Below are 15,815 nucleotides of genomic sequence, written 5' to 3' on the forward strand. Positions count from 1 at the left end.
TTGAACAACAAAGAACACATAGTGACAAGTAATTATTTTATTGATTAATAAAAACTTTAATACCACTAAGGTGAGGAAGAAAATATTATAATAATATTATGGTTATGATGTGGTAACCAACTTTAGAACCCAAACAGGAAAAACATAATCTAACACAATCAAATGGTAAGAGAGAGCGAGATGCACAAAAATGTATGAACTTAGTTAGTACATGCATCACTTGAGGTTTTCTTGTGTGATGCAAATTTCTCCAGCCATCTAGCCATATTAGAGAGAGATATTCTTAAAAATGAACGAGTTAAACATTTTTTAGGTAATTCAAACTAAATCTCTTTGTGAACCTGACGATGACCGAAGAAGGTCGAAACGTTGTTCGCTCTTCTATGTAAAATATTTTCTCAACCCAAACGAGCCGTTTTTGCATATATATTAAACTGACGGTATGTTTGCGGACTTACAACGCTAGAAACTGGGTTTCGATACCCGTGGTGGGCAGAGCACAGATAGCCCATTGTGTAGCTTTGTGCTTAATTCAAAACAACAACTTCTAGCATCAGCCACCAGCAACTTGTCTACTGCCATCCGGCGCTACCAGACATAAGACTCAGGTCTCGCGTGCCTGTCAATTTACATTACTACAGTAAGCAAATTCAACACATTTGGAATAAAATTTCTGAAACTTTGGTGTCGAAGAACCGCTTAACTTAAATGAACAAATGGTCTTTTTATACGAGACAAAAGCTGTCGATGATGTCCTAAAAAATTAGTCTTTGTAGTTTGTAACTTTCAGTGCATATGATGCTCATGCAGAGGCTTTCTTGCAACATTGTTATCAATTGTTTATTCTTGATGTGTATTAGTAACGAACATTAGAAAATGCTGATTCTTATCCTGTATTATGACTTGATAAGGACCCTTATGATAAAAAAATCCCTTATCTGCATAATTTGCCTTCATGAAACCATGAAAATGTTTGATTTTTCCAATAAGGTTAACATTACCAGGATATTCTCTCATGAGAAGTTTTACACTTGAACTTAGCTGTTTTTCCGAAGCGTTTAGATTATCCAGAAACGAGAACTTGTTTGTCAAGTTTTATGTATAATTGCTTGTTCCTTCGAGTTTTTTGAAAATGCATTTATAATGAGTATAAAAGATTTTACCCGCAATTTATCCTTTGTAAACAGCATTTTATCAACATTAGGTGAATCACTATCGTCAACATTTTTTTCAATTCGTTTCCATTTATAGATACTTGTAGTTTACACTAGGTAAATATTATTTTGCTTTGAGTTCGATACCATCAAAACCTTCACGTGTTTCTTTTTTTGCAAGAAGTAAGTGAGGGAGATATATATATATATAAGTATAAACATATACTAAGGGCTATCCTTCCACCCTGTAGGGCCTTGTTAGTTTTGTGGAACTGGTCCGACAAACAATTCTAAAGCTCTAGCATGAACACGAAATCAAATTCTTCTATTTTCTCTTACAAATTACCAGATTCTCTCCTCGTATCACTTTTTCTCATGAATGTGATTAATAGCATCAATTATTGAGTCATAACCATCAACTATACAATGTAATTCTTACCTAAAAATCATTTGTCCAGCGTTTTGACGAAGAATAAAAAAATAATTCTTGTATTATTTTACTGCTTTCAGTAACTTCACGGGCTACAAAATTTTGGGAATGTGTATCACGTGGAATGTAGGTAGCATATTTGTTTTCCTCCAGAAGCTTTTTTTTTTCCTTTTTCTTTTTTGCATATCATGATATCATTCTGACAAGTTGGCAGTATTTTCATACGATTTACCTATGCACCTGCTGAAGTAAACTGTGTTTTTTATTTCGAAAAAAGACAAAACTTTCAATGGGAAAGCTATCTTCTGGTAATACGTAACTTATAGCAACCGTCAATTGATCGACATTTAAAAGGCCACGTGTTGAATCAACTGACAAACTGAAACAACCTGATTTTTGTAGGTCTTCAAAAACTGATATTCTGACTTTCGTTTTTGACATAAGATCAATCAGCTCATCACATACTCTTTTTGACAAGTGAGTAACTAAAAACTGTTAATCAATAATGTAAAGAACTAGGATTATTTATATCAAGACTTCCTGAACTTATGTGTTTTCTAACATTATGATTGATTACACTGCACAACAAAGTGTTTTCTTCTTGAATACTATTGGGTGTTCCTTATAGATTTTTGACTGCTGATCACGGAAATTACATGCAAATTTTCCCATCACGTACCGTTTCATCGAAATCTTCAGTTTCACCAGGACATTGCTACAATGGAAAAACGATACCAGGGCAACTGGAATCCGTCAATGCTTGCTGACTACTATTGGACACTGCAACGTGATGCACTGGACATTGAATACAAACGAAAATCAGGAGCAAAACACTTTTAATTATGTTGAACTTAATAGCGTATTAGAAATATAAACGCAATTAAATACGTTATTGCCAGTAAACAGTTAACTGTCTATTTCTCAGAATTCCTACGTGATGAAACGAAACCAAAACTATATTTGTGCATACCCACCAGGTACCTGTCACAATCAGCAAAAACGTTTTAAAAAAATTGTTGTGCAGTGCTATGAGACTCTCCAATTGATATTTAATTCATAAATGAGCAAGTTATTCATTGAAAAAACTTTGAGCGTTACACAACTTTTGTCGGATAAATTATTTACAGAAGAACTTTGTAATCATACATACCAGAAAAGCGCTTTCGTTGTTAGTGCATAATTGAAAGACGCAATGCAATAAATTATAGCGCAATCATATTTCACAAATATAATGCGCCAAACTTTAAAGCGTGGCAGCTCGTCCCGGAAATCTATGAACACATCAAACAACGCAGACAACTAAGATGTCAAGTTATTACCACACGAGATCATCTCGCTAAAACACATATTAACAGAAAAAAACAAAACAATATTATCAAAGCACGAATGAAGCAACAATGTGACACCAACAGGGAAAATTTCTGCCACTCAGTAGATTTCAATAAATCAAATTCAGCAACTTTCTGAATGAAATTTAAGTCAATATGCAACAACTCACCGTCAGGAAGCAACTATAAAATCACTTTCAATGACATTACAGTCACCACCGATGTGAACAAAGCCGAATTGTTTACCCAGTATTTGTCATCAGCATTTAAGACCCCAGATCTACCTTCGTTTGATCAACGTCACCTTACCGTGGTTATCGATTTCATTGAAAATAATTATACTATTTTAAAGCCACATTTTCAATCACCGACGAATGATATCACAGATCACGAATACCAGGATATCGCAAGACAGATTTCAGTAGTGGAAGTAAAGTCACAAATCAAGAAACTAAAGAACATTGCCCCAGGGGAAGATAAAATCAAGATTTTAGTCATTAAACACCTCCCTGACAAGTACATTGAATACCTTATTATATTATACAATTTATCTTTCAAAACAGGCTATTTCCCAAGACACTTGAAAAGCACAATTATTGATGTTTGCCCCAAAACTTTTACTGACACATGTGACCCAGTAAACTACACATCAATAAGCCTCCTCAATTTTACAGGTAAATTAATGGAAAATAATTAGCAAACAGACTACTATATCATCTGGAACTCATCGATATGACAGAGAAATCCAAAACGCGGCGAGACGAAAAAGACAGACAAGCGATCATCTCGTACGACTAACTGAAACCATATTTTAAGGATTCAACCGTAAACACATGACAGTCGCTATATTTCTCGATGTTAAGAAAGTTGTTTACATTGTCTAGCATAATGGGTTGTTATTTAAATTACACCAACTCAAGATCCCTGACACAATAATCAGATGGATTTTGAGCTTTTCACAAATAGACGAGCCAGAGTTCGCATCCACCAATAGCGTTTACGTCTGTTCACGCTTAAGGCTGGTGCACCACGGGGATCTGCCCTAAGCCCACTGTTGTATATTACTTGCGTTAATGATATCCCATTCCCAGAACTCTCGTATACTCACGTGTCGCAACATGCAGACGATGTAGCAGCTTGGAGTACATCGAGTGCTCCCCTACTTGCGGCTAGTAAAGCTCAAACTTCGCTGGACCACATAATGACGTGGTGTAATAGCTGGCGTGTTGCCCTTAACCCTCACAAAACACAATCAATTATATTTTACAAAGGCTTTAAAAGAAAAAGGAAAAGAATATTATACAGACCAAATAGAATCTATTAGACACTAACATTAAATTTCCTAAATCGATCAAATTCCTCTGAGTCACTTTGAACAGGGCACCTTACTGGACAAACCATTTCAAAAGAATTTATAAATTGGCGAAACTACGCGTAACCTTCCTTAGACAATCGGCGGCACCCATAGAGGATGCTCCCCAGACACTATATATATATATAAAGCGTTTATCAAGCCACTCATGGAATATGAATGTATCGTCACTTGCACCACGTCCAGTCACTTCAGGAAACAATTAGAGAATATACAATACCAGGCAATACGCATAGTATAGCGGCTACCGAGGTATACCCCATCACGCTACTTGGTTTCCCTCAATATTCAACCTCAAGTTAGTGAGAAAATACAAAAGTTAGCTAAATATACTACCATAATGCTAAAACAAGAAACACACTAACTTGACAATTTCCAATTGTTTTTTTATATGTTTTTACAGAGGAAGGAACTCTAACCACCAATCAGACACTCCAGGGAATAATCAGAGCCCGAGTAATGAAAGTGGTTTTTTCGGGGTTCTCTCGTTTCCTCCACATCAAAATCATGGCATAGGATTTACGGATCTCTCACGGCTCTGAAGAACCCTGAGTTCCACATCAGCCGTTGATTATTGTAATATTAACTCATCGGTGTCTGTTGTCGGTTTTTATGTGGATGCTCGTTTGCCATCGATCTTTCAAATAAAATTAAAGAAAATTTTTTTTTCGTTATTTATTTGTTTCGGGTAGCGAGATCTAACGACTGTCTTGAGCGAGGTGAAGCGAACGAAATGTTTTGAGCATCCCCGGTTATATCTCTTCCTTAGAACATAAACAGACTATATTTAAACAGAAATACTGGCCGCGTTCTTCTTCTCTTCTTTTTCTTCTCCTTTAGTAATCTTGTAATGATAGAGGGCAGCACGTACTAACCCTCAACAGTGAAGCCTATCCTTTAATAGATAGAGGTCAGAAGGCGCCATGGCGGGATTTGTGGCCAGAGTTTATCATACTATATTTCGTCGATCTTCATCATATGCTCTTGCTGTAATTGGTGGAGTTTTCTTTTTCGAAAGAGGATTTGACATGCTTGCTGATACAGTTTTTGATAATATTAATAAGGGGGTAAGTAAAAGTAAGAGAGACCTTTTCGTTTAACTTAAAATAATTTTGAATTGGAGCTTGTACTGATATTTGAAGTATTTCCTCAATTTACTTTTTATATTTAATTATATAGGTAAGTAGTTAAAAGGTTGAAGCTAACTTAGTAACTAGTTTTCTAGTTCCCTATTCAAAAATAAAACGTGCATTCTAGTGCTAGCACTACTAGCAGTAGTAACATTTTGGGACAACATGGGATCTGTTGCCATTATTAGTTCCTCTCGGCTGTTCAGTTCTTCACACTAAACTAAAACTATTAATAAATAAATTAAACAAAAATAACAATCTTAAAGCCAGCCCTCATTGTTTATGTATTTATCAAGCTTTCTCATAAAGTTGAAACTCGTAGTGATAGGCAGTGGCGGATTTAAGGTTGTGTGGGCCCTATATCCCATGGAATTTTACAGAGAATAAAATGTTCAGTGTCTTCTATTAAGACCATGGGCTCTGGGGTTGTTGAGCCCCCTCTAGCCCCTACAAGTGGTGATAGGGATAGGAACGTTAAACTCAAGGGGTTTATAGCAAGTGCATAATGCTTTTTTTGTCATCGTTTGTAACCTATATTGCTGTATACTTTTAATAATTAACTAGTTTATATGCTTTGTTTCTGTAGCATTTTGCCATTTGGATGGTATTGGTAGTGGCTAGTATTTGATACTGGGTTTTCTTAACTTCTTGTTAATAAAAGTAGTGAGCATTCCCTTTGCCTGGTACTTACCGTGTATTAAGTTTTGCATTTTTATGAGGGATCTTATGTGAGCCAGCACATAAGTGGCTCTCGTCTCTTTCATCCTCATCCATCTCCTCTCAACATGTGAGAAGAGTGGAGGACACAAGTGTACTTGTCACTGCATCAGTATCAGCCCTTCTATAGAAATAGATTTGCACTATGTGATGGTATTGTTAGTAATAAGAACCTAATCCTTTGTATTATTTGTATGTAGTTATAAATGTTACCATTAAGTGGTAAAACATACATGTTAAGAACCCTGTGCATTTTGTGAACATTATAAAAGCAATTAGAATAAATTCATGAGAGACTTTGATCAACTTCAGTGTATTCAAAACCCTTAAAACACTGCTGATACTCTGTCAGCAGTTTGAAAATAATAAAACTTGCGGCCTTCTGTTTCATCATCAATTACTTCCAATAGGAAGAAAAATATTATTAACAACAAAAAGACCTCACCAGTACCAAGTAATCTTTACATGGAGCATTTTAAAGACAATGCCATAAAAACAGCTATATAAGATGGCCATATACAATAGATAAGATTCCAGGATTTGTGAAATACCTCAAAAGGCAATATCGAGTAATAAAATTCAAAATAGGAATAGTATAAAATAATATGATTGTTACCAAGACATACAACTAATATACGATAGGAGTTTACAGAAAACCTACAAATACTAATCAGAACCTTGATCATTAATTCAACTATCCTAATAATGGAAAATACAGTCATAGATAGGTTAATTTCCAGAATGAACAAGATTTGTAATACAGAAGTGGCTAAGGAAAAGGAAGAAAACATAATTATCTAGCCCTTACTTCAACATTTGAAAAAGAGAATGAAGATAAACCTGAAGAATAAGCAAGAAGATAATTAATGACACAGCTATATTCCCCTGTGTCAAAAGTCTCTTTTGAGAATAAAAAAAAAAATTATAACATGACTCTGGATGTGTACTCCCAGTACATTGGAGAAGAAAAACAACAGCTAACAAAAGTTAGATTTAAGAAGTGTAATAAACATATGTAGAGGAAGGACCATATGCTGAAATGAAATGATTGAAAAAATGGGATTTAACCACATGATGTACTCACGTTACCTGGTATAGAAGTTGACAAAACCTGAATACACTCTTTGAAAACAGTTGGTTGATACAAGTCCAAACAAGAAAGACTCTGGATGAGTGGATAGTGCTTGAGCTTTTCTATCAAGTACCAGAATTAAAATGCAGACAACTGCAAAATGCAGAATTCTTTCAAAATTGTAGCAGATTAACAGCCAAAACATATTATATAAACTAGTTAGTACTTATTAATAATTAGATGTAGGTGATCATAGAAGCTGTCATACATGACACTCTGATATCTGATATTCATAACCTTATCACAAATTCTGAATGATGCTTCTTTTGGAAAAATTATTCAAAGGTGTGAATACATTTTTCACGCTATCTGCTATCTTTAATTTGATTTTATAAATACTTTGAAAATTTAAAAATAAACTTTTTAAGGATTATTGGTTTGGATGCTTTTGCCTCTATCTCAATATAAACATTCCCCATTTTTGGTCTCCTGTTCCTCATCCAATGGAGAGAGCAATGGATTGGACAGGTCATTGTGTAAGTGTATATCCTTCTTTCTTCTTCCTTGTGTCATATCAATAGTTCAGATAACTCTGTGTCATCCATCTATACATGCATTGTCTATCTATGAGATTTTATTCTGGTTCCTTGCCTGAAGGTCAGGACTTTTCAGGTTTTTTAACTTTCTTGGTTTCCTGTCCAATTTGTCCTTTCTCTTTGTTGTTGTACCAACATAGGTGGTATACTTAATGTTGTTTGCTGATATGCCTTGGTTATTGTACTTCCTTTCCTACCATTCCTCCATTGCCTTCCTTGTTCACTTGGTTTTGTGACTGAGACCTATCAGTTTATTTTGTTTTGAGTTATAGGGTGGTTTTGTCTTCTACATTTTAATTTGGAATCTCATTGCTGTCCTATATGCTCTTGCTCATCTTTTGTTTGAAACTTTCTGATTGTTTTTTATTTTACTTTTCTTTGTTATCCATATTTCTCATATTGTTGGGATGTGGCTACCATCATTTCATAGTGCTTGTAATCAAGGTTTGCTATATTTTGCTCCTTAGTTCCTGACTGTTCTTTTATGCCCCCAAATTCTGTTGCTTTGGAAAGTAATTCTGATTTCACACCTTGTATCCTTCTATCCACCTTTAAGACCATTCTGATCCTGACCTTGTCTTTTGCCCCTCAGTGTGGATTCCTGTATGTGGTGAGGGGACCTCACAGGGAAGGTTCTGTTCATTCAGTTTACCTCCTTTGGGATTTAAACATCCATCCACATGTTTGCTGTGCATGGTGACCCATGAAGGGGAGGAGAGGATTCTGGTGGGTGGGGTCAGTGGATACCAAAATATTTCTTTTTTTTATTATGGATCCTCCAAATAAAAATTTACATAAAATAGTGAAAAACAGTCCATAGGTAAATGGCCACATCTTTTAAGATTCTGAGAAGCAATCTTCAACATCTATAACATCTGAACCTTATTTATTCAGATAAAGCTTTAGGGCAAATGTCTCCCTTTTTTCATTCAGAAAGGACTAGAGGGACTTGGTGGCTCTCCAAAGTCAGTCAAAAAGCTTTGCTGTGGTGACATATTAGTGGAAACATCTACATCTAAACACAGCAAACTCCTCTTACATTCAAAGATGATTGAAGATATACAAATTGAAATTATTCACCATGCTACTTTGAATTCATCAAGAGGCATTATTGTTGATAGGGGTTTGAAGAAAATCCCTAAGTCAGAGATTCTCACTGGTTTCTGCAGTGAAGTGTATCTCCACTCACAAAGATGGAATTATGATGCCGACCAAAGTCCTCATTTTAATATTTACATCACTGCATTCCACCTGCCACCATCAAGGCAAACCACCATCTTAATTCCAAAGTATGTCCATATAATCCAAACCCTCTAAGATGTTTTTAGTGTTAGCAGTTTGGTCACTTGACATCACATCGTGGTTCTTTGTGTGTTCATTGTGATGGTAAGGACCACAATGCTTATGAGTGTGAAATAGACTCATTGCTTTAATTGTAATGGCTCTCACCCATTCTACTTTCATTCTTTCCTTAAGTGGTTGGAACAAAAAGAGGTGCAGCATTTGAAAATGATTCAAAACATTACTTACACTGAGGGTTGAAAGTTATTGTCCATCACTTAATCTCAGATGTATACTGCTGCACTTTATTCCACTACTACAGTGGAGTGCAGGCAGATCTCTCTGTGCCTCCGAAAGAATCATCCTCAAAACATATGAAAAGTCTTTTGACCTCCATGGTTAAAAAAGTTGATGAATCAATGTCAACACCCATCTCTGTCCCTAACATTCATTTCAGCAAACCCCAAGATGCAAAATGATCATTCGTTCATGTCCTCAGTCACTGGAATCTTCCAACAAAAGACCTGCCCAATCGATCCAGGGCAAGATCCATGGAGGTCAATAAACCTCCCTGGAATAAAGAAAAAAGATGTAGTCGAAAACAGAAGGGCTATCCACCCAATTTGCATACACAAATAAAATGGCTACTTTAATACAATGGAACTGTTGAGGTTTACATTCTAATCTGGATGACATCAAAGCACTGATTGCTTCCTACCATGCTGTATGTCCTTTTCTTACAGGAAACATTTCTAAAATCTGCTGATACAGTCACCTTTCAGCAGTTTTCTTTGTACAGAACTGACAGAATGTGTGATGAACCAGTGCAGGGAGGGTAGGTGGCACTGTTGGTTGATCAGCATGTGCCCACCCTGTTTTTGCCATTTGACATGCCCTTAGAGGCCGCAGCCATCCATGTTTTTTTGTGTCGTACCATCACTGTTTGTTCTCTTTACCTGTCTTCTGAAGAGATCTATGATCAATCAGAACTTTATTCTGTTGTTGAACAGTTGTCATCTCCCTTTTTAATCATGGGGGGACTTTAATGGACATAATCTCCTCAGGGGAGGTAGTGATATTGATCTTTCAGTTTGCTCCCTTTCACTATTCTCCTACTTTTCATGGAGTGTTGACAATAACTCACAAGGCAGTGATCATTTTCCTATCATTTTGAGAGAGACTGGGCACAGTTGATGCCACCCAACCTGCATGCCCCAGTGGAAGCTGGATCAAACCAACTGGCCCTCTTTCACTGCACTCACAGAACTTGATCCTGCCATTGTCTGTAAGCCATCTATAGACAACTGAGTGGCAGCTGTGACTGACTGTATTATACAAGTATTCCTAAAACCTTGACAAGTTTCTTATGATATCCTCATCCATGGTGGAATCCTGCCTACCACATGGCACAGAAGGCTCAAAAACAGGCCTGGGATATATGAAAACAGCTGGTTTGGGATGAGAAAATTTTTATGTAGAGGAGCGAACAATGTTTCAACCTTCTTCAGTCATCGTCAGGTTCACAAAGAAAGAAAGAGGTATCTGACCAATAACTGACCAGTCAGTTATCTCTTTCTTTCTTTATGAACCTGATGATGACTGAAGAAGGTTGAAACGTTGTTCGCTCCTCTATATAAAAATTTTCTCAACCCAAACCAGCTGTTTTTACATATATTTCTTAACAAGTGGGTTTTCTTGTCAGGTTTGGGATACTTTTTGTAGGTATACTACACTCTCGAACCACATTGCTTTCCAGCAGACCCATGTACATGCTTGGCTGGTTAGACGTCAAAGCCAGAAGGAATCTTGGATTAAGTTCACAACCAGCATATCTTCTACCACCAGTTCCAAATTCATATGGGACAAGATTCAAAAGGTCAGTGGGCAATATACTTCTGTACACCTTTTGATCTTGCTTTCTGATGACAAGAAATTAGCTGATACTTGGAATATCACCACTACTCTTGGTGAAAGCTTTTGCTGGTTTTCTAGCATTCCTGCTTCATCGTCTACCTTCTTACCCACTAGGACTCTGGCAAAGCAATCACCTCTTTCCTTTTGAGCTGATCATCTCTATGACTATAATTGCTCCTTTACACTGGTGGAACTCGTACTGGTCCTTCATCAGCCTGGCAGTATGTTGGTCAGACCTGATGACACACTATGAGATGCTGCACCATGTATCTCCTGATACTTTTCCTATTCTTCCAATTTCTTTAACCAGGTCTGGCAGGAGAATGTTTTTCCTGATGCTTGGCACCAGGCTTATGTCTTACCTTTCTCTAAGTCTGAAGAGGATCCCAAGATTCCTTCAAATTACTGTCCAGTTGCTTTGACAAGCTGCCTCTGTAAGACCTTAGAGAAGGTGGTTAATGCTTGTCTTGCTTGGTTCCTGGAATCAAGCAACCTCCTCTCACCCACCCAGGTTCGATTACAGCTGTTCACCATGGACCACCTGATTCGACTTGAAACATCAGTTAGAGAAGGCTTTCTCAAACAACATCTTGTATCAATATTCTTTGACCTTGAGAAGGCTTGTGATACTACATGGAGGTATGGAATTTTGCAAGACCTCCACTTATATGGATTGCATGATCATTTGTCCTAGTTCGTGTGGGTTCGACACTTTCTTGTTCTTTTCTACAGGAACTTGGAGTCCCTCAGGGCTGTGTTTTGAGTGTCACACTTTTCAGTATAAAGATTAATGCCATCACTGAACAACTCCCTCTCACTGTTGCAAATGGGCTCTGTGTTGACAATTTTCACATTTAATGTTAGTTGTTGAACATAAGGTATATTGAGTGGCAGCTACAGACTGCCCTCAATCATTTACTGAAATGGACACCACAGCCAACGGTTTTAACTTCTCTCTCTTTCTCAAACTGTTTGCATGCACTTTTGCAGCCAACTGGGTATTCACCCTGATCTTGAACTCCATGTTGGTGAAGTTGTGCTCCCCTTTGTCCTTGAGATAAAGTTCTTGGGGCTTATCTTTGTTTGTAAGCTGACCTTTATACCACACATCAAGTAGCTACAAGTCAAATGTACAAGAGCAGTGAACATTCTCTGTCTCCTCTCTTCCACCACTTGGGGTGGGGATTGATGTTTTATGCTGAAGATATATTGTACTCTTATTTGATCGAAACTAGACCATGGGTTACTGGTCTATGACTCTGCCAGGACCTTGGCCTTGAAGATGCTGGACTCCATTCATCATCAGGGACTTAAGCTCTGCACCGAGGCTTTCTGCACTTCTCCAGTCCAGAGCTTGTACACAGAGTCTCGCAAACCTCCTGTACACCTCTCCTGTTTGCAACTGTCTTTGCTGTATGCTTCCAAACTTTGTTCCTTACCCCAGCATCCCACCTGGGATTTTGTTTTCCTTCCTCGGTGAGCCATGCTTTTTCAGAACAGATGATCTACCATTGTTCTTTATGGCCTTCTTATCCAGGCACACTTGGATGTGTTCTTGGGTAACATTGCTATATTCACTGGTCAGCCCATTCCACCATGGCTTTATTACAGTCATGAAATATGACTTTTCTTCATGTCATCTGAGAAAAGCAGATACTCCTGATTGGAAGTGTGGTGTTTTATTTGCTGAACATCTTTTGAACCATCCTGCTATTCCCATTTATATGGATGGTTCAAAATTGGGTGACTGTGTGTGCTCTGGCATAGTTTGTTATGGTTCAGTGGTTGTGCACAGAAGCCCCTCTACAGTTTCTGTGTCACTGCTGAACTGTATTATGCCATTTCTCTTACCCTGGATCACATATACTTAAATTGCACTATTTATACTGACTTGCTTAGTTCTATATTGTCTCTGGAATTGCTTCACGTTAGTTCTCACCATGATCTCACCCATATTCAAAATGACTGACCTATTTCTCTTTAACATCTACTTCTACCCAGTTTTTCTGGATACCAGACCACGTTGGTATTTGAGGAAAGGAGCTTGGTGACACTGCAGCTAAGTCTGTCTGCTCTGCTGCTATCACTGCTGTGCCTGTTCCATACATGTACTATGGTCCTGTATTTAAGGCTTGACTTTGTGCCAGTTGACTTGGAGTGAGCAACATGAAAACAAGCTTTTCCAAATAAAACTATTGGAGCTTGTGTTCTCAGAGGCAGGATTTGAATAGATTCAGCAAGATATATTTGCTTATCAACTTACTGGACTGACCTGGCCTTTTTGGAAAGTTGTGACATACATTTTATAACACATTTGACAATTGTTGTTGAAACCATTATACTGTCAACATGTTGATAAATCCTACCACTGTGTTTTCAAAGCAGGGAAAGTTCTGGAAATTGTGCAGCTTGAGCTTACTTGTTATTAATAACATCAAACAAAGTAAAGATTCATTGTTTTATATTTGGCAGGTTTCTACATCAGCTGTTAAAAATAGATAAATGTAAGAAGTAGGTATGAAAAGATTAGAAGAAACTTTTGGAAATTTTACTTTGTAACTTAGTGATCCACACTGATAAAGACAGTGTTATTCATTGTGTCATCTAGTTTTTAAATCTGCTCCTAAAATTACTATAGAATATAAGTGTGAAAAATATAAACTCTTTGAAACAATTTATTTCACACATTGTAACTTTTATTTTTTTATATACAACCTGGAGAATTAAGTGTTAGAGTAGAGAAAGTAATAGATAAAACAAAAGTTTTATGAAAAATGTTTGTTTAGTTGCAAGATTATTCATTTTTCATTTGTTTTCTTTATTTATTAGAAAAATAACTAATCATAAAAATAGAAACTTGTTTATTAGGTAAGATAAAGGAAAAATCTTTTTAGGGTATACTAGCAAGCAGCTTGTGCATTATGCTATTCGATACAGTAACACGAGCTGGACGTGAGTACATAATTTTCAAGTTCTGTCAGGGTATTCCTACTTAGATTTGGTTCAAAGATCAAGAAGACAAATTAATAAATATAAAAATAAATTCCTTCTGTTATTAAGAATAAATATTTGAGGTTTCCTATTGATTTACATTCATTCTGAAACAAAAGAAAGGGCAATTTGGATTTATTTCTTAATTTTTATCATGGTTATTAGGTTGGTTTAGGAGGATATGAAAATTATGCGAATGAAATTTGAGACAATAGTATTTTTGTCTTAAAATCAAAATTACTCTGCATGTTGGATAATTGTCATTCTACAATTTTTTAATTTAAAAATCTGATAGTTTGTGTGTGAGTCTTGTATTGTTAATCATTAACCTACAGAAATTTCGGAGATATATTTGTGGTCGTGATTCCACATAGCCTATACTTGTGGGGTTAATATGTTCTATTTCTTGGAGTTAAACTACTTACAGCTGTGATTCAGTACATTTTATATAGTTAAGGTTAATTTGTCTCCTTAAGTGATACAAACAGGTTTTCAGAGTAAGCTAATTGATTTTATTTCTCTATAAACCTGCTCTTTTCCTTATAAGCGTGTTCTACAAAATTTTTCTTTAGAAGGGCTTCTTAATTCACTGTTTTCAAAATTAAACTGATCTCTGCAATTATCTGAAGCCACAAAATGTGCATCATTTACTTTTTACCACTCCTAAACAATAAAAACTGGGCACTTATGGGGTAGAATATCACTTGTATTATTCTTAACTTTTTTTAGTTAAAATAATAAAATTCTTGCTTGTTGTAAAGAGAAAACCTTATGCTGATGCATGTGAGCCAAGAGTTTTGCTAGTTTAATACTAATGAAGGTTGTAAGCTGCTAAAGCTCACTTTATAGTCAAAAGTTTTTCAAATTATAAATTTTCACTCTTCAAATGTGTTCAGTTTCTCTACTATAAAATGTACAAAAACGAATCCTCTTCATCTTTATTGGTTGAAATTGTTTTTGAACTGGGACAACTTATGGGTCTCCATATTAAGTCCTGCAGGTCTTAACTGTAAACCAACTTTGAGTTTATAGGGAAAGATTTAATGTTACATTAAAGTTAAATGTTAAAGTGCAGGAAGGGCCAAGACAAAACTCCTATAGAGATCATAATTTAAGATTCCTTGGGAGACGAGTATTAGCTAGTCAACAAAATTTTCCAGTCCAATTTTAGGTAACCAGATGAGTCTTTCTGGAGAGCTTATATTATTTTGTCTATATGTACTCATCCTTTAGATAACTTTTCATCAATTCTACAAGTCTGGAGAAAGCTCTTGATCTTCCTGGCGTATATGAAACATGATTGCTTTCATTTGTACATTGTTACAGAACAAAGAAAAATGGCAGAAGATAACCCTGAAATTTCACAATTGTGTATTTATTGAAGTCCTATATTTAACAGAGTTGGTAGTGAATAATTTAATTTATAAAGTTGGATATGAAATTAGACAGATTTCTTTTACCACAGATTATTTTATATTTGTACACTTCATAATTATGTGTGTGTCTATAACAAATTTATTTATTTTACTAGAAACTCTGGAAGGAGATAAAAGTGAACTATGAACAGAAATAAGGAAATCAGCCTGTTAATAGAAGACTCCTTCTGATGCAAAACATGCACTTGTTTAGACATTAGATGGCAATGGAAGACCAGTCAGCACCAGATGTATATTCACCATAAAGAATTTCTTGTCTGAAGTGATTTAACTAAACATTGTAATGTATAGTAAAAATTAGAACAATCCTTGAAAAGTAACTAATAAATTTGATGGGAAAGAACAGTTATTAATATATCCAAAACTTTTGAATTTAGTGATCTCCAGGAAACAA

At 36.0% G+C, this 15,815-nt stretch overlaps 1 protein-coding gene across 1 annotated transcript; it reads left to right on the forward strand.

Moving 5' to 3' along the window:
* Positions 1-5,112: 5,112 nt before the first annotated feature.
* On the forward strand, positions 5,113-15,764 carry ox (ubiquinol-cytochrome C reductase complex subunit oxen). Its single transcript, XM_076484152.1, has 2 exons — positions 5,113-5,351; positions 15,517-15,764. The coding sequence occupies exons 1-2, from the start codon at positions 5,208-5,210 to the stop codon at positions 15,556-15,558; spliced, it is 186 nt and encodes a 61-aa protein (XP_076340267.1). The 5' UTR covers positions 5,113-5,207; the 3' UTR covers positions 15,559-15,764.
* The last annotated feature ends 51 nt before the right edge of the window (positions 15,765-15,815 follow it).

Source organism: Tachypleus tridentatus, chromosome 13 (assembly GCF_004210375.1).
Source record: "Tachypleus tridentatus isolate NWPU-2018 chromosome 13, ASM421037v1, whole genome shotgun sequence".
In the NCBI taxonomy this organism is placed as follows: Eukaryota; Metazoa; Arthropoda; class Merostomata; order Xiphosura; family Limulidae; genus Tachypleus; species Tachypleus tridentatus.

Bases quoted from the DNA above. Each gene is read 5' to 3' on its own strand.
- ox (XM_076484152.1), top strand. From the start codon at position 5,208: ATGGCGGGATTTGTGGCCAGAGTTTATCATACTATATTTCGTCGATCT. The intron at 5,352-15,516 runs GTAAGTAAAAGT...TTATTTTACTAG, and splicing joins TTGATAATATTAATAAGGGG to AAACTCTGGAAGGAGATAAA.